This window comes from Lacerta agilis, chromosome 3 (genome assembly GCF_009819535.1).
Source record: "Lacerta agilis isolate rLacAgi1 chromosome 3, rLacAgi1.pri, whole genome shotgun sequence".
NCBI lineage: Eukaryota > Metazoa > Chordata > Lepidosauria > Squamata > Lacertidae > Lacerta > Lacerta agilis.
In genome coordinates, this window is record NC_046314.1 from 27,635,806 (window position 1) to 27,658,436 (window position 22,631).

The window sequence follows — 22,631 nt, forward strand, 5'->3', positions numbered from 1 at the left end:
CCACTTGGCCACCAGATATTCCTAATTTCTGTATTACAAAGCTGGTTAATAAACTTCATTTACTGTACCTTCTTCATATTGTTCTCTATTCTTTAACATTGTCGTTACATTCAGTTTTTCTGAAGTATTTCTAGCTTATTTGGTTGGTGGGTGTTAATTGAACCTCTAGCACAGGGTTCCCCAAACTTGGATCTCCAGCTGTTTTTGGACTACAATTCCCATCATCCTTGATCACTGGTCCTGATAGCTAGGGATGATGGAAGTTGTAGTCAAAAACAAAAAAACCAGCTGGAGACCCAAGTTTGGGAAACCCTGCTCTAGCAATATGATAGTTTTACTATTTTATTGTGACATGCTCTGGAAATACTTTTATTGAAGGGCGGTGTATGATTCCTTAAAAATAAAATGCAGTCCTTTGATTTCATGATGTGCATTAATTCAGCAAGAAATATTACAGTGGGGATTTCAGTCAGTGTCCCTACTGTTATAATGCCACCTGAAATAATAGGTATATTTTGCAACCATTATTTGTACAGCAGCCCCATTGAAATTGATGAGACTTAATTTCTAAATAGATGGCTTTAAGGTCAGCTGAATCTTTCTGAAGTGGATTGCCCTCCCTGCTCTGAGAATTATTTTAAATCAGTACATGTGCCAGTTCTGAACCAACTTAATAAGGACACATTTTAACATTCTGGGCTGCCGGAATGAAATCTAGCACTTTTAGTGAAGAGCAACACTTCTCGTGCTGTACCTGTTCCACGAACATAGTACACAGTGCCAGGAATCAAAGTCTCCTATTCATAGAACAAGTACAGGACAATAAACATTAGTGCAATCTTTACTAGACAGCTCTGGCAAGCTGCTTCATTTCTTCATCTGCTTAGCCAGGGGCTAACTTTGCTTTGTGGACAGAACCAAATTGCTTGCTCATTTGGGTAATTGATTTCAGTCCTTTTTTTTTTTAAGAAAGCTATCAGATTTGTTTACATACGTCAACTAGAGACCCTGACAGGGGATTTACAGTACTCGTTTTTTGATTGACCCTGGGGCTTTTCCCTGTGGGTTTGCTAGAGAAAGATAAATGAATGGCTGAAAGGGTTCGTACTGCCATCGTGTGGTAGAATTTTAATATAAATAAAAGAGCCCCCTACCCTAATGTTTAGCATAAGGTTCTAAACCTGCACTCGTTAAGGGCCAAACTAGTCATGGAAGATTTTTTGGTTTTGCTGGACTTTTAACAGCTCCATGTGACTTCTCTGAAGATTGCAGAACAGGTGTTTCACCACTTCTGCAATCTAAATAAATCCCCTGCTTTGAGAATAATCCGGGGAGGACATAACAGTTACCTGCAATGCAATGGGAACAGGGAAACTCAATACCCAGTGATACCACATTATACTTTATTTGCAAAAAAAAAAGTAGCATCATGCTGTTGTGGTGGCTCAAGGAGGAGTTATTTCAGAAAGTATTCTGGTATATTACAATTATTATGATATATTTATTTACATTTCACCTTTTTCTCTGAGGGGACTCAAGGCATCTTACAGATAAAAACAAGAACTGCTAAAACATAGTAAGTCAATCATTAAAATGCAATTAAACATTAAACATTTATACATATATATGCTTAATATATTCCAACAATTATAATAGAAACAAGACAGCGCCAGCCCTTTAATTAAAAGCAGCCAGTTCCCAAAAGCCTGTTGAAACAGGAAAGTCTTTGCCTGTCAGCAGAAGGACAACAAGGAGGGAGCCAGTTTAGCTTCTCTAGAGAGGGAGTTCCAGAGTCTGGGAGCAGCCACCAAGAAGGTCCTCTTCCACATCCCCATCAAATGTATGTGTGAGGATGGTGAGACAGAGAAAGGGGCCTCCTTCAAAGATCTCAAAACCCAGGCAGATTTGTATGAGGGAATATGGTCTTTCAGACAGCTTGGACCTAAGCCATGCTTTACTCAAATAGCCATCAAATAAGGTTGAATATTCGCAATGTAAGCCATTCCCTTGCCCAAGAGGTAAGGCAGATCATATGAGTGTGCAGCAGACACCTGATCTTAAAATAATGGTGTTGCTATCTGGTGCAGCATTTGGTGTACTGTGTTTCTTTTTCAAATGCTACTGTCCTCAGTTTGAAGGCAGAAATGGACAGTATAAACAATGGAGGTCTGCCAGTGAAAACCATAGCTGTCAACCTTTTCCTTTTTTTGCGGGAAATTCCCTTATTATAGCATTGGGAAACAGCAGGGAGGGTTGACAGCTATGGTGAAAACGGTAGATCCAGGTCTTGTTGTTCTTCATATTGTCTATGATACTGTTTAATATCGTTGTGCATTCTTCGTAACCGGTAGCAGGCAGTGTGGAGGGGTGGAGGTGTTTACCTGACCTCCTGGCAGGGATGTTGCAGCTGTTTCCTGGGAAGAAGAGGAGTGAGGTGGCAGGGAGGGTGGTGTGGTGAAAATGCACTGGCAGGAGCAACAGATTGTCTTGGCTGATGAGTTTGCACCAAACTAACCACCCTGGCGCCGCCTTCCTCTCCTCCTCCCTCCCAATAAGCAGCAGGGACTCACCTGTTGGGAGGTCAGGTAAGCATCTCCATCCACTATTGTTTGTATCTTCTAGTACTTCTCTAGGAGTTGCTGTGGATCTATGCTCTTCTCTGCTGTTTTTTGCTGGTGACACAATGTGCTGGGGACACAACGTGCCATTTCTAACTTTTGAAAATCTGCTTCATTTGTTGAATAAACATAGATTGAGTACTATTGATATTGGGTGGAGTTTTATTTTTGTATGTATTTAGTTTTTGCATACTGCCTTGGGTCTGTGCAGAGGCAGAGCGATTATATATATATAATCTATTTCTGTGTTCAGGCATGTGCTTTTCCTGAAAGATGTGGGTCCTTTTAAAATAGTAGTTTTTCTGGATTGTTTATGTTATCTAGGCACTTTAGCAAACCCAGGGCCTCCTAAAAAACGCCACAAAGGATGGTCACCTGAGTCTCCCTCATCCAATGAAGCCTGGAATTTGCAGCCCAATCCACCACTCACAAGTAGAAGCAAAAATGGTAAGTGAGGATGATAATGATGGAGATGATGATTTAAATGCCTCTGGGCACATGCCTGCTTGTAAATTAGCAGACCTAAGAGCTCTGACAGCTGCTATATTAAGTTGTTGGGTTGGGAAGGACAGCACTGACAGGAGCAATCGGTGCTTAAGTTTTACTTTTGGCTCTGACAGGGTTTGAAAGTGGAAGTGGATTGTTGTCCTTCCCGCTTCAGTCAGCACATTTTAACAAGTATCTATGCTGCAGTCATTTATTTCTGGTTAAACTCTCTAAATTGATTCATAGATGGAGGAGGAGGAGGAGGAGGAGGGCTGTCCTGCTTACCTCACGCTCCCTTGGCAGGACCAGTGTCTTCTCCAGTGGTGGCCTCTGGAGAGCCAGTTTCAGTTCCTGATAACTTGCTTAAAATATTTAAAGCAAAGCCCGTCATATTTAAAGGTAACATGTCACATAGTGTATACGACAAGCACTTCAAAACAAGTGCGGCCTACTTTTTCTTTTTAAAAAAACCCCTGAACTATTAAGACATTCAATTATCTTGCCTTGGATACCTGGCATCTAATAAGTTGTACTTTGTTTCACAGGGCATGGAAATTTTCCTTACCTTTGCGGGAACCTTAGTGATGTCATAGTGAGTCCTCTTTTGTATACGTGTTACAAGAACGCGCAGTCTCTCTCTAGGGCTTATGAACAATATGGTGCCTCCACAATGCAGCCAATTTCAGAGGAGATGCAGCTCTTACTAACAGTCTATTACCTCGTTCAACTTGGTGAGTTATCCTCCTTCAAACGAGAGCAAATATTTTGATATGAATAGGCAAATCTACAAACGGTAATTGAAAAAGACATTGAGGGGGGCATTTAAAGTAGAGTTCTTCCAGATGTGCAGGCTTGCCAAATGGAACAATCTCCATTTCCTCCCAAACATGTGCTTTTCTGGGGTTCTCCTGAACCCTCCTTGAGCCAATTCCCAGGAGAGGGAATTGCCCTGTTGCACAGGCAGAAGTCCTTGTACAAGGCTTCTGTCAACAGTGAATCCTGCCCACTACTTGAAATTCAGCGTTGCACTAAGTTAAAGTCCCTTAGCAAATCGGCACTTGCGTGCCAAGACCCCGTGATCCCACAGTTCCCTAGAGGGATGAATAACCACACACAGGACAACAGCATTTTTGGTTTTTTGCTTGAATATGGCCACAGCTTTATTGGTTACAGTAGAGATTGGTTTGGCGTAGGCATTGGGTAAGCAGTTCCTATTCCACTCCAGCCTGTCTGCTGGGAGTGCGTCTAAGGGTAAACCAAAACCAGCGGGGTGGGGGGGGAGCCCTATGACTTACATCAATTAGGGGTACCCCCTGCAGGTTCCCCATTGGAGGAGTGGTATGCCCTAGCCTGGGCATCAGACAGAGCCACTCCTCCTGGATCCTTTTAACAGGATACCCTTTCCCAAGGAGGGGCAGGCAGAGGTTCCAACCTCCCCTCCACCAAAGATCCAGGCTTACCCAGTGCCTAACCACCACACCCAAGCCAGAATTGGCTCACCTAATAGGCACTTCTTTAGGTATTTGTATCCCAAGCCACTTATAGGTAAGCATCAGTAACTTGAATATGTCTTGGAAGTGAATAGGCAGCCAGTGCAGATTTAAAAATGAGGGCAATATGAACAAGTCTGATTGTATCTGTCAAAATTCTGGTAGTAACTGCATTGAAATTAGAAATAGTAATAGTGGAACCTCTAATGAGAAAGATGCAAACTTTCTCGAAGCAATTATTATTATTATTATTATTATTATTATTATTATTATTATTATTATATTTATAAATGTATCTCCATATTTTACCAAGCATTATGATCTCCTGATATTATCCATTGCCATGTGGACTAGAATTATCACTTACAATAAGATGCAAATTGAACACTGTGGAGTTCTTGAATTACCTGGGGATTGCATATAATTTATAGGCTACCTATTTTGCCTACAAAGGACATAGAGAGCACAAGATCTGCGGGTGGTTTTCTCATGCTGCAGAATTTGTCTTGGCTGGTGCAAAAGCAACAGATCATTTCTGCAGTAGTGTAGGAAAGTCTGTGGCATGACATGCGTGAACACAAAACCATTAATCCTTTAATTATGCTCAGAGCATGGCAAGGGGAGACCTGTCAGTACGCCCAGTCCTGCCCACGCCTGGGCTAGGCAACTGGAGCACCGTCACCGACCTTCCGATCCCGGTGAACAGGTCCTGGTGCAGTGGACTCACAACTGCTCATTGTGAGCACCAGACTTTAGCAGACTGTAGCAGAGTACAAATCCGGAAACTAGCTGTGGAGGTTTTGAAGCATACCTTATTTTATTTCTAATAGATGCTACATACTACAGAGTCTACAGGCTTGCATGAGTGTTACAGTTCTCACTCAGCCATCTTATCACTACAAAGATAAGAGTCTCTCTCATACTGAGTCAGGCAGGCAGGGGCGGAAGAACAGAAGAGCAGTTTCCGCCCCCTCCTTCTCATAACATAAGACCACCAGATTCTCGCCATGGGAGGGGTGGAAATATCAACAAGATCTAGTTGTGTTAGTAGATTTAAGTCCTAACATTTGCCTGCTTTTGATGCCATGTTGATGTTTCCATAGCTTCAGACCAGGTGCCTTTGATTGAGGACTTGGAACAGATCTTCATGCGTTCATGGCGGGAGTCTCATCTTTCTGAAATTCGTCAATACCAGCAGGCCATCCCACAAGCTTTCCCTCAGGTTCCTGGCCCAATTGCCCCAGTGACATCAGCTCAGCTTCCCTGGCTGGCGGGACTGGCAGCCAGCTCATGTAATGACAGTGTCCACATCATTGAGTGCAACTATTCTTTAGCGGAGGGGCTCTCAGAAATGTTTAAGATGCTCGTTGAGGGAAAGCTAGTGAAGACCAACTATGTGGTGATCATATGCGCTTGTAGAAACAGAACTATTGACTCTTGCATTGCTGTAACAGGTGAGCTGCTAAAGCAATACGTGGACCTATTCTTGTTATGGAGTGGATTTTGCCCCAGCTGTTAGCAGGCTAATGGGCAAAAGGCTTTAACTGTTGGCACGTACAAAGTAGAATTTCATATACCTGGTGATGTACGAGAGCACATTTGCATACCTTCCAACATTTCTCTGATGAAAATAGCGATGTCCTATTCGATCATCATCATCATCATCATATATTTTTTTTATACCCCACACATATGACTGAGTTGCCTCAGCCACTCTGGGCTGCTTACAGAATATATAAAACATAATGAAACATTGGACATTTTTTAAAACAACCCTTCCCTATATAGGGCTGCCTTCAGATGCCTACCAAAGGTTGTATAGGTTACTTATCTTCTTGTATGAGGTTACTTATCTCCTTGACTTGGGGGGTCACTGAAATCCATATCCTTCAACATTTTTCCAGTGAAAATAGGGACATCCGAAGGAAAAGCGGGACATTCCAGGATCAAATCAGAAACCAGGCTGCTTCTGTAAATCTGGGACTGTCCCTGGAAAACAGGGACACTTGCATCCATTGTTTTTATATAGCATATTCTGCCTTTGCACTGCACACATATTTGGGTCTTCAGTCTTTAGGTTTGCATCCAACAATGGGCTCACCCAGGCTTCCTTTTGTGCCACGCACAGGTCTGCACTCTAAAGCTACATGTCTGAGCACTTTTTTAATTGCCCTACCACTTTCCCTAGGAAAACCCACTCTTTATCACTGAATTGGAACAAAGGTCAATTCGGGTTTTCAAAGGAATGCTGTGTGCTCTGATTCAGTGGTAAGGAAGTCTGGATGAGCCCTTAATTTTACATTTATATCCCACTTTTCCTCTGTGGGTGGTGTGTATGGTTCTCCCTCTGCCGGTTTTATTCTCACAGCAACCCTGTTAAGCAGTAATACAGTAACTGGCCCAAGGTCACCCAGTGGGCTTCATGACTGAGTGGGGATTTGAACTCTGGTCTCCCAAGTCCTAGTCCAGCTCTCTAACCACTACACCACATGGGCTGCCTTTACTGCCCTCTTCATCCAACTTTAGTTTGGCTTGATGACCACACTGTCCTGTGGCAAGAAATGGAGCCACTGTAGTGGTCAAACTGTAGTGTGCACCGCTAAAGAGGAAGCATTATATAGAATTAACCAACAATGATGCTACTTTCAAACAGGCTAAATGAGTTCTATCCCTAATTCTTTAGATTCTACTCAATATTCGGGTTTCTGAATAATTTTCTGAAAGGAATTGACTGTCAGGTGTCACTTAGAAACACTTGAAATGGCCAAAGAAAGTGAAGCGAAGTAGGGTAGAGTGACCCTATAAAGCAGGGGTAGCCAATGTAGTGCCCTCCTGATAATTTTTGGGACTACAGCACCCACAGTCCCTGATCATTGGCTATCCTAGCAGGGGTTGATGGGAGTTGGAGTTCTGCAACATTTGGGAGTCACCATGTTTTCTATCTCTGGTAAAAGCTGTACGCACATTTGTGGGAGAAATGGTGTACCTAAATTAAATTGTGATCCTAAAGATTGTGTTTGGCCATTGCTTTCCTTACTTTTCTTTGAGTCATGTCTCTGACAAAATCTGTGGGGCCATAGTATATGGCAATGCAGATGTTAGTGAGAATAGTTCACCCCCCCACCTTTCTTCCAAGGAACTTGGCAGCTGATGTAATCTCCCATCTAGAAGCCAACCAGACCCAGATTGGCCTAGCTTCAGGAAGATAACTGTATTATGTGCCTTTAGGTGTTTAGATCAGAGGTTTTCAACCTTTTTGAATCCACGGCTCCCTTGACCAACTACATTCTATCTGCGGTACCCCTGTGGGGCTCAGGAGCCCAGTTATGTCACCCCTTGCCTACAGAGCTGGCAGTTACTCACACTTTTTCAAACACTGTCTCTTGTGGAGTGTTCCCTCAGCCTCCTCTCCTCTCCCCTCTCCTTGGGGGTCCTCCGTGCATCTGCTGCTGCCATCCCTCATCTCTGAGCTGCCCCCACAGCCACCCCAAAGGCACCATTCACCTGCGGAGCTTATAGCCAGGGCTGCTGCAATAAACAGCCATGCAAGCCTCTGGGAGGCAGAGACATGAGAGAGCATCAGAGGAAGGGAAGGAAGGAAGGAGGGACAGAGGCCAATGTTGCCTGCGGCACCCCTGACCATCATTGAAGGCACCCCAGGGTGCCCCAGCACACTGATTGAAAACTCTGGTTTAGATGTATAAGTGTCTCAGTTGCATGTGAACCCCTTCCCCCTTTATCATGTCTCTTAGGGAAGTACCAAGCAAGAATACTATCTGAAAGCATGCTCAGTCCAGCGGAATACCAGAAAGAAGTTAGTTATGAACTCGTTACGGGGAAAGTAGAGGCTCTGGGGGCCTTCTTCAGTACTCTCTGCCCAGGTACGTGATGGGATATCTATAAAGAGGCATTTGTCTGAAAGACTTTCTGAGATTTTGATTCAGTTATCAAAAATCTGACCAAATGCCACGTTAGAATATTCGCCCCAAGTTTCACATCATGCACTTGCAGGATTTCATGCCAGAACCCGTCCACGGTCTTTAAATATTTCTCTTTCTGTGTAAGGACAGGGGCCTAGCCTTTTTGTTGCATGTCATGCTGCTTTGCACAGGTTACATGGCTTGGGAGATGCTAAGATTTAAATGGTTTTCATAACACAAAAAATGGTGGCCGTTTCTTCCCCCTTTCATTCCACCAGATGGTGATGTCGATGTGTTGCTGGACAAATTTTATCAAGAAAACAGGTCCCACATTTCATCTTCACTCTCTGCTTTAGTGAACAAACCAGCAGCAGGGGATGCAGCTGGAACAGCTGTTTGCACGAGTAAGTGGTTTGTGCATGTAACATATGAGGACACTTGCCTTTTCAGAATTGTGTCCCTCTCACTCCTTTCCTCCAAGGCATTTGGAGTGGAACGTTCGCCTTGCAGAGACCCTGTCTGTGTACACACTTGCATTTGCTCCATGTCTGTGTACCCTGTCTGTGTACACACTTGCATTTGCTCCTACCCTTTGTTTGGGAAGCAGTAGGCAGAGAAATTGGGCCCATTTCACCAAACCTCTTGGTGGTGGGGAGCAGGTCGCCAAGAGTTTCTTGGGAGAAGGGCCTCCCATTAGTAGTGGCAAGAGCACAGCTTTCCCCCATAAGAGATTTATTCACCTAATGGTGATGGAAGTGGCAATGGCGACAGCAACAGCTGTGTTTGCACCCTGTCTGCTATTTTGCATTTTCCACAATGTCGCAAACCTGGTGTTATTCTGGAGCTTTGGACAGGGAAAACAGGGGCCGCTACACACACACACACACACACACACACACACACACACAATGGTAGGGAATATTCAGAGAGAATTCTGCAAACAGGCCTTCTTTAGAAAAAAGCAAGAATGAAGCAACTCTGACAAAAGGGCAGACTGCAAAATGCATGGGGAATAGAGGACTCATGCTTTCCCCTATGTAACTGGGCCTTTTATTTTTCTTGGACATACTTTATAGCTCTTTGACTACCCCTAGTTGCCTCCATGCGGCCCCAGCACCTTGCTCCAAGGCAAGTTCCTCCGTGCATATCTCCCCCTGTGGAGTCACGTGATCAGATCACGATGTTCTAGAGCAGAGAGCTGAAGCAAACTTAGGTGTGCTGCTCCATATCTCACATGGCTATCTATAACATTCATGCTATAAATAATAGAGATAAAAACTTGTGAATATTTAAATAAAGTTAAGGTCTGACTCTCTTTCTCTTTCAACCATTCTTCTCTCTCTCTCTTCTCCTCTAGGTTATAACCTTGAGCACCATCAGATCCGCCCCTTCCAGCTTGCAGTGGCTCAGAAATTGCTTTCCCATGTTTGCTCCATTGCAGACTCCAGCACTCAAAACCTTGACTTGGGTTCCTTTGAGAAAGTTGATTTTCTGATCTGCGTCCCTCCTTCGGAAGTGACTTACCAGCAGACACTGTTCCACCTCTGGCATTCAGGTGCTGGTTGCTGAAAAATGCATACAAAAATCACAGTTGGCAACGCTTGCTTTTCGACTATCCGATAGTCATTCGTTGTCTTCCTTTAGGTGTGTTGTTGGAACTTGGTTTGGAGAAGGAGCACCTTACCAAGCAGAGGGTGGAGCAACATGTGGTCAAACTCGATGCAGAAGCCCAGACTAAGTTTAAAGCTTTCTTACAAAACTCGATGCAGAATCCACACACGCTATTTGTGCTGATCCATGACCATGCTCACTGGGACCTTGTAAGGTAAGAAAGAGTTCCCTTCCCAGATTATGATGTTAGCAATGAGAGATCGGTTGCAATAGACAATTATATTGCATTGTACAATCTTTTCCAAAGACAAATCTGCTTCCTTTGACACTGGCTGTGTGATACCACAGCTGCACTACAAACAATTTTCCTTAATACAACTTCAGTTCTTTATATTACAGTCATTGTCAAAAATGCATCCACAGTGTCTGAGTAGTAAAGTGCTTTCATAATAATAATAATAATAATAATAATAATTTCATTAAAGGTGACCCAAAGATCACTCTTTTGATAGTTGTTGTTGTTGTTTTTAATTGATGCATATGTATCAATTTTACCCTGTGTCAGGGATGGGGAACCTGTGGCCCTCCAGAGGTTGGATTCTGTCTCCCATCAACATGGCCAATGGTCAGAGAAGGTTGGGGTTGCCATATACAGGGGGTTTTTGCAGGGGGAACTCACCAGAACTCAGTCCCAGCAACTCTCAGGTGGGTTCCATTGCCATTCTAAGAAAGGCGTTCATTGTGAGTTCCGGCACCTCCTTTTCTAGAAAAAGAGCACTGGCCATATAGTAACATTGTGCACTCTCATTTGCTTGTTTTTTTTGTTTTTTTTTTTTTTACAGTGCTGTTCACAGCCTTTATCCTCAGTCCGATCCAGCCATGGGGCTTGTGGACAGGCTGCTGAACTGCAGAGAGGTGAAAGACGCTCCAAATATTGTGACGCTTCACGTGACTTCCTTCCCCTATGCCCTGCAGACGCAACACACCCGCATCAGCCCATATAATGAAATCCACTGGCCGTCATTATACAACAATGTAAGAAGTTAACTCTTAGGATCTATGGGAGCTTTTTCTTTTCCCCCTTTAATGCCTGGTCTGACTGTTAACGACCACAGTGTTACGTTCCAAAGCAAAGCTATTATGCAGAATGATGGGGCTCACATCCGTGTTTGCTGATCTCCGGTCACTTCCCTTGGCTCTTCTGAATCCCTTTACCATTTCCATTACCCCATGATTCTCTCCTTTCTACTTTTATTCCTACCAAAACAGAACCTTATTGAAGGCACAATTTGGGATCTGTTGATTACAAAAAAACACATAATATTCTCTGTGGTCTAGTACATCTGCAGCGCCACCAAAATGCTGGGCTATAAAGGATAACAGAATTGCAGAGTTAGAAGGGACCATGGGGGTCATCTAGTCCAATCCCCTGCAATGCAGTATCCGCCCCCCCCCGCAATGTGGGACTCAAACACACAACCCTGAGGTTAAGAGTTTCATGCTCTGCTGACTGAGCTATCCCAGAACAGATTATTTAGTGCAGAGCTTCTGTTGCAACACGTTAGTGTGTCGGCTGCAGTGTGTAGGTGTGTCATGTGAATGAACCTGCGCTCCTCCCAAGCCTGGAAAGGGGGGTTAGTTTAATCTCTGGTTTGCTAGTAAAACTGAATTACTGTGTCACAAAATGATAACATGTCTAAAAAGTGTGTCACCGACGTGAAAAGTTTGGAAAGCTCTGCTCTAGTAAGTGAGGATGCTGATTGCACTAGCAGCAAAAGGCAGAAAAACTTGGGTCAGGATTCAACTAAACAGTTTCTCTAGTGGGGAGCCAGCACAATGAGTCCTGCTTAGTGCAGCTGGAGCTTCTCTGCCCTCTTCTCCATCCCTGGTTGGGGGTCAGAACAACTTCCAGGTGGGAAGAGAGGGGAGATGGTTCCGTCTGGCAACTTGCACCGATGGAACAATTGTAATAGCGCAGTGTTGAATTCCACCCCAATATCCACGCCGTGTCTGGCACAGCAGGCACTCTGTGCATTGTGCTGCCTAAACTGCTTGCACAGTTGATCCGTCCCTGAGTGGGTACTGGTGAGGATCATGGTGGAGGAGGTAGGTAGTATTGGCCACAGAGAAGGGACAGGGTCTTATTCATAGCCCTGTGCATATTTGCAAGAATGCGATAACTGGATTGGTGAACTGTTAAATCATCACCACGGATGACCCCGTTAATAGTCACTGTCATTTATTTTAAGGGTGTGGACTTGTACCATGAAAACAAGAAGTACTACGGATTGTCTGAGTTTATCGAATCCACTCTTTCTGGACACAGCCTTCCCTTGCTTCGTTACGACAGCTCTTTTGAAGCAATGGTCATGGCTTTGGGGAAAAGGTACCGTGTTTGCCTTGCAGTGTGGTTAACATTTTAAAAAAGCAATATAGCTTGGCAGGTAGACGGTAGGTTTGAATGGCTGACAGCATTCTTTGTTCCTTTAGATCTGCCCCTGATATATACATGCATTGCCATCACAGTTCTGCTAAGTGGCTGGATTGTGTCAGGCAGATTATCAAAAAGTAATTTAAGGCCTATCCACACTTACCTTTCTTCCATGCTCTCCAGGCACGGCCTGCCCTTTAAAGCTCCTTGGCTGAGTGCTCTTGTTTTCTGGAGCATTCCCCCATATTTCTGCATACTGAGGGGGTCCCCCAAGTATATAGAAGCCACAGCCTTCTTTTTGGGTGGATCCATTTCACTTCCCAACCAATAAGCATTCAGTCATTCAGGTTTGCCATCAGAGGGAATAACGGTGCCCCCTGCACACCACAATTACGCTCAAGGGCTCCATCGCTTTTTGCAAGCAAAGCATCTGCACAGGCTCTCACGGCTTTCTGTTTTGTTTCAGGTTTCCTAGGCTGCACAGCGCTGTGATAAGGACCTTTGTACTTGTTCAGCACTACTCCGCAGCCATGATGGCGGTGTGTGGCTTGTCCCAGATGAAAAACTACACCACGGTGGAAACTCTAGAGATCGCTCAGAACCTCATCAATTCTTCACGCCAGTGCCCCAACAGACATGGGCTGATGGTAGTACTAAGGATTCCGTGCATACCTTTGGCGGCGGTCGCTTACGAGCGCCTCAACCACGTGAGGGAAAGGTTAGCCCTCGAAGACCATTTCGAAATCATCCTGGGGAATCCCAACTCTGGGATCACCATAGGAAAGCACTTCATAGAGCAACTGAAGGTAATAAGCAGAACAGCTCTGCTCCAGCTGGAGTTCCAACCTCATCTGTGCAGATTATGCCCATGGTGGCTGGTGCCCATTGGGACTGGTGAAGTAGAAGGCAAGGAAACCAGCAGTAGGCAGAGCCAGAGCCAGTGCAAGCAGGGTCACATCCTGGACCAGTGGCAAGTCAGAAGGCAGGCAGGTGTGGGGTGGCTGAGGGCAGATTGAGGCTGGTGTGTCCATGTTCCTTTTTCTCTAATGGACTAGCCACTACTGCAGATGTCACAGGAGCCTACAGGTCAGTAATAACACAGCTCAAAGTTGGAGTTAACTCTTCATTAGCAAAAATATGATCTCCACAGACTTGGTTGAGTGTCAGGCCTAATGAGCAAAGCAGCTCATTCCCCAGTGGTCTTACTCCATGAAAACCAGTTGCCGAGACTGAAAGTCCCCGCCTCCTCAAAGCCATCTAAGTCCCCTTCTCTCCAGGGCTTTCCTCAAGCAATCGGAGACTGCGCCTGTGCGCAGCCAACTTCTCCTCTGCTCTTTTCATGCCTCTTCTGGTTCTGGGAGACAAGGAGGGGAACTTGTCACAGCAGGAGGGGGAGACACGCATGACTCTTCAGCAGCCTGACTCATCTCTGCCTCTTGGCCTCCCTCCTTCCACTCATCTGCTTTAGCTTCTGCCTCTGATTCTGGACTTCTCTCTGCCTCAGGTTTTCCCAGCTCACTAAGCCCTGTTACCTCTTCAGCTTCTGACACCTCTTCCTCCCAGTTCCCCCCTCTTTTCCCTTTGACCACTCATTGTTGTCCTACCACCACTCCCTGGATTCTGACCTTCTTCCCTTGGTGGTTCTCCAGCTGGTTCCTTCCACCATTCCTCTGCATCCAACCACTCCATGACAGCTGTTGGTTAGCAGTGTCCATTGACAAAATGTATTCCTCACCGGAGAAAATAAAAGTCACTTGATGGGGCTTATTTCAGAGTAGACATGTCTAGGGTTGCCCAGTGCCTCTAATAATAATAATAATAATAATAATAATAATAATAATATATTTATATCCTGCCCTCCCCAGCCAAACTGGGCTCAGGGCGTCTAACATCAAAATATATAATACATTAAAACATAAAATCCAGCAATCGACTGAAATCAGATTAATATCAGAATAAATCAGATAGCAACCCACAATTTCTGATACATATTCTGATATCAGCATCCAAGAAGGGATGCACTCCAACGGCTGGCTTGTTGCCTTCTGACTCTCCATTATCTCTCTTGTTTACTTGGAAGTAAATTCCATAGGAGGAATTCAACATCGCTCTCTTCTGATTGTTCCAGCAGCACAAGCTTTTCAGTTTGCCAAATGTAACAACTCACTCCACCTCTGCTCCCGCTGCATGCTCTTCCATGGGAATCTTGTTATTATTGTTGACTGTATATTTTTAAAAGTTATCTGTGGATTTGCATTTTAAACATGTAAGCCACTTTGTGGTGGACTTTGTCAAAAGATGGATTATAAGTACCGTAGATAAAGAGACAAATAAATAAATGTTCCTCTCTTAACCGTACTCTTGAATGGGAGTAGAGGGTGAATGAATGACCATACTTTGCCCAGGGCCACTCAGCATGTTCTTGGCTCAGCTGAGGTTTGAACTAGGGACTTGATGGTTCACAGTTTTTAACCACAACTCCGCATTATGACAGCTCGCATGTACAGCAGCTCTTTCTCTAGAGTGAACTATAAAACAGTGTGTTTCAAATGTTTTGGCAGATTTGGCAGAAGATTGAAGATGCCGAATGGAAGCCTCAGACTTATTTGGAACTGGAGGGACTGCCTTGCATATTGATTTTTAGTGGAATGGATCCCCAAGGAGAGTCACTCCCAAGGTAATCACACACACACACACACACACACACACACGTATGAATTGGAAAATAGTTATGCGAAATACACACATGTCTCTCAGGAGAGGGCTTTCTTCTTGTTCCATGGCTGTGTCTTGCAAAATTCCGTCCTTGCCCACTGATTTGAAGCTTGGTTAAGATTTCCAGATAAGATTGGATTCAGTGGCTAAGACTGGATTTTTGCAAGAAACAACCATGGAACAAGGAATCTCTTGAACCCAGGGGAATTAAGCAGCACACATAAAATAGGGTTCAAAATAAAGTGTGGACGAGCCCTAAATTGCAGCAGTCAAGGTGTTATTGAAACACAACAGGATTTTGCCACGCTGCTTTATCTAAAGGTCCCAGATGGACAGGAAACGACAACAGATAAGCGCTTTCAGTTATGATTGCAGTAATGTTGTAGAATTCACCTGGTCTTTCAGTCTGCCTCTCTTCCTGTCTGTCCCACCAAGGTCCTTGAGGTACTGTGACCTACGTCTGATAAATTCCTCCTGCTTAGTGAGAACAGCCCTGGAGCAAGAACTGGGCTTGGCAGCCTATTTTGTAAGTTCCGAAGTCCCCGTGGAAAAAGCAGTAGGGGCCAATGATGTCCTGGAGAGTGACCCAGAGAAGCTAAGCAGTACTGATAACGAAGATGAAGAAACAGTAACAGAAGGTAAAGGGATATCCATAGGACCATTGATCTGAAAAGGGGGCGGGGGACATTTGGGAGCTTCCATCACCCCTGGCTGTTAGCCATGCTGGCCAAGACTGATGGGAGTTGGGAGTCCAGCAACATCCGGAGGAGGATATACCGGTAGGCTGTTCGCCCCTACTCTACTTCTCTAGTCTTTTGCATTTTTAAGTTAGATGGATCATGTCCAGCAAACGTAAACACAACTTCCATTTCTTCACAATCGTGGAATAGGCTCCGCTTCGGAAAAGAGAAGCCCTGTCAAAAGAGAAAGGTCTGGCTCACACGATTCTGCAGCTTCCTCTGTCTCTTCTAAAGCATCAAGTAAGACATCAGCATGACTCCTTTACAATATATACATTGGGGACCGAAATCCTAATGATTTAACCCATGTTGCTAATGCTGTGGTTGCTTGGCTTCTGCCATCACTCATACAAAAAAGGGGGCCAAACAAACAGACAGACGGACATGATAAGGGCAACACTCACCTCTCCCCTGAGAAATCTCCACTTCACTGCATTTGACGTGGTTGTGTGAATTGCGCCTTAGCTTTTGTGTGCTGAAGGAAGCCTCACTGTGATGCAGTAAGGGAAAAGCCACTCTCTGGGCTCAAGTGGAGCAGTGCACCACACAGTCTACCTTTCCACTTGTATTTATCACTGATAAATAATTATCTCTGGGGTTATATATTGGGTCAGGGGGATATTGCAGCCTTCAGTTGCCACTAATGATTTAACAGAGCACTCTTATTAAGTTATGGGTTTTGTCCATAGGCACAGCTTTCTGCAGTGAAACATCTCCTCCTTTGGTAACTGCAGGGGAGGTGGGAAAGTCTCCCCATCCGGTACTCAGCAGCAGCACCGAAGAGAGCGTGAATAACTCCGAAAAGCAGAGACTGAAAGCAGACAAAGACTCAAAGCTGGCAGCCAAAGCTGCTCAGGCCTCCATCACTTCGTCGTCTCCACCCCCTTTCTCATCCCCCTCTGCCTCTTCAGCACCTGCCCACAGCTCTTTCGTTCTGCAAGCCTCTCAGTGCTCCATGACCAAAGCATCCCAGCAGCCCCCCATCGTTTACTTGCCCAAACTGGTGCATGACATGGTTACTTCTGCAGACAGCACAGGGCTTCCCAAGTCATCGTCCCTCTTGCCTTACCATTCGGTCATGTGGGCCAGTTCTTTCCGCCCGCTCATGAGTAAGATGATGACCTGCACTGAGCAGTCTCTATATTATCGCCAGTGGACCGTCCCCAAACCGATCCATATGGACTATAACAACAGGAATGAAGGCAGGATGGACACCTTTCATCCAAGGAGGCTGCTACTGAGTGGACCACCACAGGTAGGTAACAAGAGCAGGGACACCATATTATTATTATTATTATTATTATTATTATTATTATTATTATTATTATTATTATTATTATATCATTGTGAATTTTGCCTCTCCGTTTCATGTATGAGGAATGTCATCATACCTGGGCTTTGAATCAAGCTGCGTTGGTTACCTGACTTTTCAGGCATCTGAAATATGATACTTTAATGTGCTTAGATTTCATAAGCTACTTCTATAAGTTTCTGGTGTATATCTTTACAGATAGGAAAGACAGGTGCCTATCTGCAGTTCCTCAGTATTTTATCTAGAATGCTGGTTCGGTTGACAGAAGTAGACGTTTATGACGAAGAGGAGATCAATACTGGTATGTCCTACATGTCAAACCTTGGATGAATAATCTGTAATTCTCTTGTTAATGAGAAGTTGAGTGTTTTATTGCTATGCTCTTAATCTCCCCTCCATGTTCATTTATTTCAGTCTTCAGTTAACACAGCCGTTACCAAAGGCTGGCATTCAGGCAAAGACAATAAGGATTGCCCTTCCTTCCTTCTGTATTGAATAGATAATTATTTTTGAGTTTGCATTTTTGAATGCTGAAAAGGGTATAATAGTGTGCATAGCATAAGTTTGTTTTCCTATGTGTGCATAGCATGAGTTTGTTTTCCTAGATGTTAAAGAAGAATCAGAGCCGTACTATCACCAGTCAGGGGATGTGTGGCCCGATCCGGAAACATTCAAGAAAATGCCTTTCGACTACACGATCCATGATCCAAAATATGAAGATGCAAGTCTCATCTGTTCAAGGGTCCAGAAAACAAGCAGTGAAAGTCAGGGTTAGTTATTTATTCAGTTATTCTGACCAGACACCTGTTTGGTAATGAGCTTTCATGCCATAAAACAGTTCATTTAGAATGTATTGATCAGAATGTTCTTCTTCTTCTTCTTCTTTGCATTCCATTGATGAGAAGTGTGGGAAATGGCACTCAGTTTGGATTATGGGCATTCAGTACAATCTGCACAGCATCAACATCCTGAATTAAGTATTTATGGACTTTAGTGAGATCACTAATCTCTCTAGCTAGTTCTGCTTTCTAATCTGCCCTTGATTGCTGTAGTCCTAAAACTCATATGACAGGGATGGGGAACCTGAGTCCCTCCAGCCATTTTTTGGATTTCAACCCCCATCAGCCTCAACCAGCATGACCCATGGCCAGCAAAAATTGGGAGCTGAAGTCTAACAATGTCTGGAAGGGGGTGGGGAAAGGAGTACACCTTGCTCATAGCCACCTTTTCCCAGTGTTTGCCTTTTGATTCCTCAAGTCCCCAGCATATGGCTGAAATTAAAAAGAAGAAGAAGAAGGGAGCAATGGGAAGTCTCTTTCTTAAACTGCCACAAGGTATGATTTGTGAACTGTTGAGACTGGTGAGCTGTAATTTGGGCACTGGTGTTACCATCAATGTAAAGCGCTCTATTAGAGTCATGGATTCTCTCCCAAAGGTTTCATGGGAAATGTAGTTTGTTAAGAGTCCCCTTACACCTTTCATCATCACCCTATGTTTCCCAGGATTCTTTGTGGGGGGAGCCATGTGTGTTACATTGGTATAAGAGCACTTTAAATGTGTGGTGCGGGATGTGGCCATAATCTTGCTAAAACTAGAACAATGCTGTGACTTATTTGGTGTGTGCGTGTGTGTGTGTGTGTGTGTACACACACATGCATATATCATGCACATATCTATTCTATTTATATGCATCCATCTGAAGTTCAGAGGGCAGTTTATAGCATAAAGCAGTAAGAAGCACACTCTGAGGAGGACTTAGCAATGCCACTAGAGGGTGCTAGTGAACAAGTTCATAGTATCATAGAATTGGAAGGGAACTGAGAGTCATCTAGTTCAACCCCCTACAGCAGGCATAGGGAAACTCGGCCCTCCAGATGTTTTGGGACTACAATCCCCATCATCCCTGACCACTGGTCCTGTTAGGTAGGGATCATGGGAGTTGTAGTCCCAAAATATCTGGAGGGCTGAGTTTCCCTATGCCTGCCCTACAGGAAAATTTGTGATTTCCAAATAATATCAATATTTATAATAATCTTAGCACATATGTAGCACTGTAGAGCATTCAGAGCTGATTACATTTACTGCCTCGTTTGTTACCTTTAAAGCTGAACTGAAATGGAAACAAATACGTCAGTTAAAGTGACATATGGCAGTGGTTTATGTCAAACAGCATGAGAAATGTTTTTCAAAGATGTTGGTGGCTACAGAAATTATTTACATATAGACGGATAGATTGAGAACAAAGTTTACAGTAAACATGTCAACACTCCCATGAGAATAGCAACTTTTTTTCAGATTCCTTTTTTATTGCAACCAGTGTAATTTTGCAGTCAGAAGATACTCAAGGATGGGGCAATTCCTTTGCGCTGGCCATTGCTCACTTAACTGACACAATCAAAATATATTTATACAGATAGTACAGCAAGCAGAAAACAAGAGGACTTGTATATGCGTCGTCAGACAACACGGATGAGATTATCCAAATACGCTGCTTACAACACTTACCATCACTGTGAGCAGTGTCATCAGTATATGGGCTTTAATCCCAGGTACCAGGTAAGACTGTTAGAGCCCTTTTAGTTTAGTTTTTGTACATTATTTTCTGTCAGCTGTTCTCCCATTCATCTTGGTTTGTCTTCTGATTTTTCTAAGGGTCAGGCCAATTATTTGGATGATCTCAAATATTGGCTACCCTGTGTTAGGGCTAGATTTAATTGTTCCCCTTCTGCTGTACTTGACGGATGCTTTTAAGCTACTCCCTATAACGAATGGATCTGCCCTTGTGGGAAGGGAGCAATAGAAACATTCACTCTTTTTGGAATATAACTCTATAAGATGATCAAAATACCTTATTTTACTCCCATCCTCTTAAGATATGCAGGAAGGACAATTGAATGGCATTTGGCTGACTGCTTATTGGCAAAATATTAACGGCAAGAGCTGCTAGATTTTTCTTGTCTGCTGCAAAGACCCCTAAAGAGATTTTGTTAATTTAGTTGTATCTTTGTTTGTCCCTGTCCTTAGTTTATATAAGTATTATATCTTTTAACCTAATATATGTTAGAAACATAGATTGTCCTCATCACCATGACAGACTAAGCAAAGTCCAACCTTTGACCCTAGAGCTGGAGCATCTGTGTACATAAAGTGTATATAATCTAGTAATTTTTTTTAAGGATGCAGTAGAACTGTGGCAGAATTAGTAAAATACAAAAGTATCTAGTACACAAATGCCAGACGCTATTCCTTCAGAGTCTGCATTCCAAATACATCATCATAAATGGCCACTGATCTCTACATAAATGGCACTCCCTGACCTTGTCAAGATTTAATTTGCTACTACATGTGCATCAATGCCATAGCTGGCGAGGTGAATTATGCTTCTGTCATTCTCCCTCCTCAGCTTTATGAATCCACCCTGCACGCTTTTGCTTTTTCCTATTCCATGCTTGGAGAGGAAATTCAGCTTCACTTCATCATCCCTAAGTCCAAGGAGCACCATTTTGTCTTTAGTCATCCGGGAAGACAGCTGGAAAGTATGAGATTGCCTCTTGTCACTGATAAGGTAGGTAAATATCAGTGTGAGCTATTAAAAGACTTTGTTTTGCATTCGTATGGGGTTATGATATAAATTGCCTGCCCTGGGTTGGCTGTGCTTCTGGATAATTGTAAAAGTACCTGCTGTTCTTTCTGTATAATATCTCTGCTGCACAGGAAGGCAGCATGCAAACTGTCCAGTACTGAAATAGGCCTTTAGTAGAGCTGCATAGCTCTTTGGAGCATGTCTTAGGATCACCAAAGAGACAAAGTTCCCCATATAACTCTTTTTTATGCTGACTTTAGCTGGATAGCTCAGTTGGTTACAGCATGGTGCTGACAACGCCAGGGTTGCAGGTTTGATCCCTGCAAAGGACAGCTGCATATTCCTGTATTGCAGGGGGTTGGACTAGAATGATCCTCAGGGTCCCTTCCAACTCTATGATTCTATGAGATATCTATGAGATATCTGCCTTGAAGGCAATGGTGTAGTAGAGGAGAGAAGGAGTGATGGGCAGGGACAAAGTGGCACCCCTTATTTCACAGCAGCGATGACGACTTCCTCTTCTTTGGATACAGCCTGCCAAATAAATGGGCTTTTTATCGGAGAGACACCCATTCATAAGCTAAGCATATGGAATATTACACTAACAGGCATGGCTAAGCATTGTACCGCCACTTCTTTTGGGGAAAAATTATGAAGACCTGCAATGTCACAGAAAACAGAAAACTTTTGAGTCTACCATAATATTTCATCAGGCTGAAAATTAAGCAAAGCGGGAGGACGGGGTGGGGTGGGGGGAGCTTGGTATTGAGGCCATAGTGTCTGGATTGGTCAAAGTTCAGTTTTGTTGTAGAATTCTAAAAGGGTTTAAGGGCTTCGTTATGAAGAGCACTTCAGAATTTATTACTTTGCTCTGCTCGGTGTCATGCCATAGTTAACTGAACAGTCCCTATCCCTTGAAGGAGGATAGAGGATGGTGGAACCATCACCACGCTCAGTTCTCCCAAGGAGTGCCTTAAGGCAAACCACCCCTGCTTCCTTCACACACCTCTCTGGCCTTTGGGTTGGCAGCCGGGGAACCAAATGCTCCTCAGAGGACCCTGGGACCTCAGTTCATTCATCTCAACCTGGGGTTGTATCAAATTGCACCTCTTCGATCCAGCAGAGGTTTCCGTGACACGAAAGTGGGGTGTTCAGTACAAAATTCCTGAAATGCTCATCCAACAATGAATATGATAAGCGAAGTGATCCAGGCATTCATTTCATTTCATTTGGTTTGGTTTGTCATGAACGTATTGAAATTTTTAGCTAGCAGGTAAGCTGTTCAGCTTTGTGTAAATTGGTGAAAGCCTGTTGATTACAATGAAACAATGCCAATATATTTAGTTGTTGACCCTCCTCTCTCTCTAGCTTTTGTTGTTGTTGCTGCTTATATTAACCGCCATAATAACACAGATTCCTAACTTTATAGAGCCAAGATTATATAAAGAGCCCTACTTTTACTCCCACAACTGGACGTCACGAACATGGACTTTTTAACCTTTACCATGCAATGGATGGGGCCAGCCATTTGCACGTCCTAGTCGTCAAAGAGTACGAAATGGCAATATATAAAAAATACTGGCCCAATCACATCATGCTTGTTCTGCCAAGTATTTTCAACAGTGCTGGAGTGGGTATGTATATGGTGAAATTCTCAGCTGTGTGAATGCAGTGAGGTCTAAATGGCATGATTTTTTTTGCATAATTAAATAAAGCCTTGGTTGG

General features: G+C 43.8%; 1 protein-coding gene across 7 annotated transcripts in view; it reads left to right on the forward strand.

The window, feature by feature from the left end:
* Window positions 1-22,631, forward strand: part of GREB1 (growth regulating estrogen receptor binding 1) — an 81,833-nt gene that overhangs the window by 49,672 nt on the left and 9,530 nt on the right. For 5 of the 7 annotated variants that reach the window (XM_033143118.1, XM_033143112.1, XM_033143113.1 and 2 more), the window contains 20 exons: window positions 2,943-3,065; window positions 3,351-3,503; window positions 3,650-3,835; window positions 5,698-6,048; window positions 8,347-8,475; window positions 8,793-8,918; window positions 9,872-10,069; window positions 10,159-10,339; window positions 10,968-11,160; window positions 12,375-12,511; window positions 13,023-13,362; window positions 15,118-15,233; window positions 15,707-15,909; window positions 16,162-16,251; window positions 16,701-17,266; window positions 17,522-17,624; window positions 17,929-18,093; window positions 19,737-19,879; window positions 20,727-20,888; window positions 22,336-22,540. In XM_033143118.1, coding sequence (XP_032999009.1) covers window positions 2,943-3,065; window positions 3,351-3,503; window positions 3,650-3,835; window positions 5,698-6,048; window positions 8,347-8,475; window positions 8,793-8,918; window positions 9,872-10,069; window positions 10,159-10,339; window positions 10,968-11,160; window positions 12,375-12,511; window positions 13,023-13,362; window positions 15,118-15,233; window positions 15,707-15,909; window positions 16,162-16,251; window positions 16,701-17,266; window positions 17,522-17,624; window positions 17,929-18,093; window positions 19,737-19,879; window positions 20,727-20,888; window positions 22,336-22,540 — 3,870 coding nt within the window. The remainder of the gene's footprint in view (window positions 1-2,942; window positions 3,066-3,350; window positions 3,504-3,649; window positions 3,836-5,697; window positions 6,049-8,346; window positions 8,476-8,792; window positions 8,919-9,871; window positions 10,070-10,158; window positions 10,340-10,967; window positions 11,161-12,374; window positions 12,512-13,022; window positions 13,363-15,117; window positions 15,234-15,706; window positions 15,910-16,161; window positions 16,252-16,700; window positions 17,267-17,521; window positions 17,625-17,928; window positions 18,094-19,736; window positions 19,880-20,726; window positions 20,889-22,335; window positions 22,541-22,631) is intronic. The other 2 variants (XM_033143116.1, XM_033143119.1) reach the window with 2 other exon arrangements.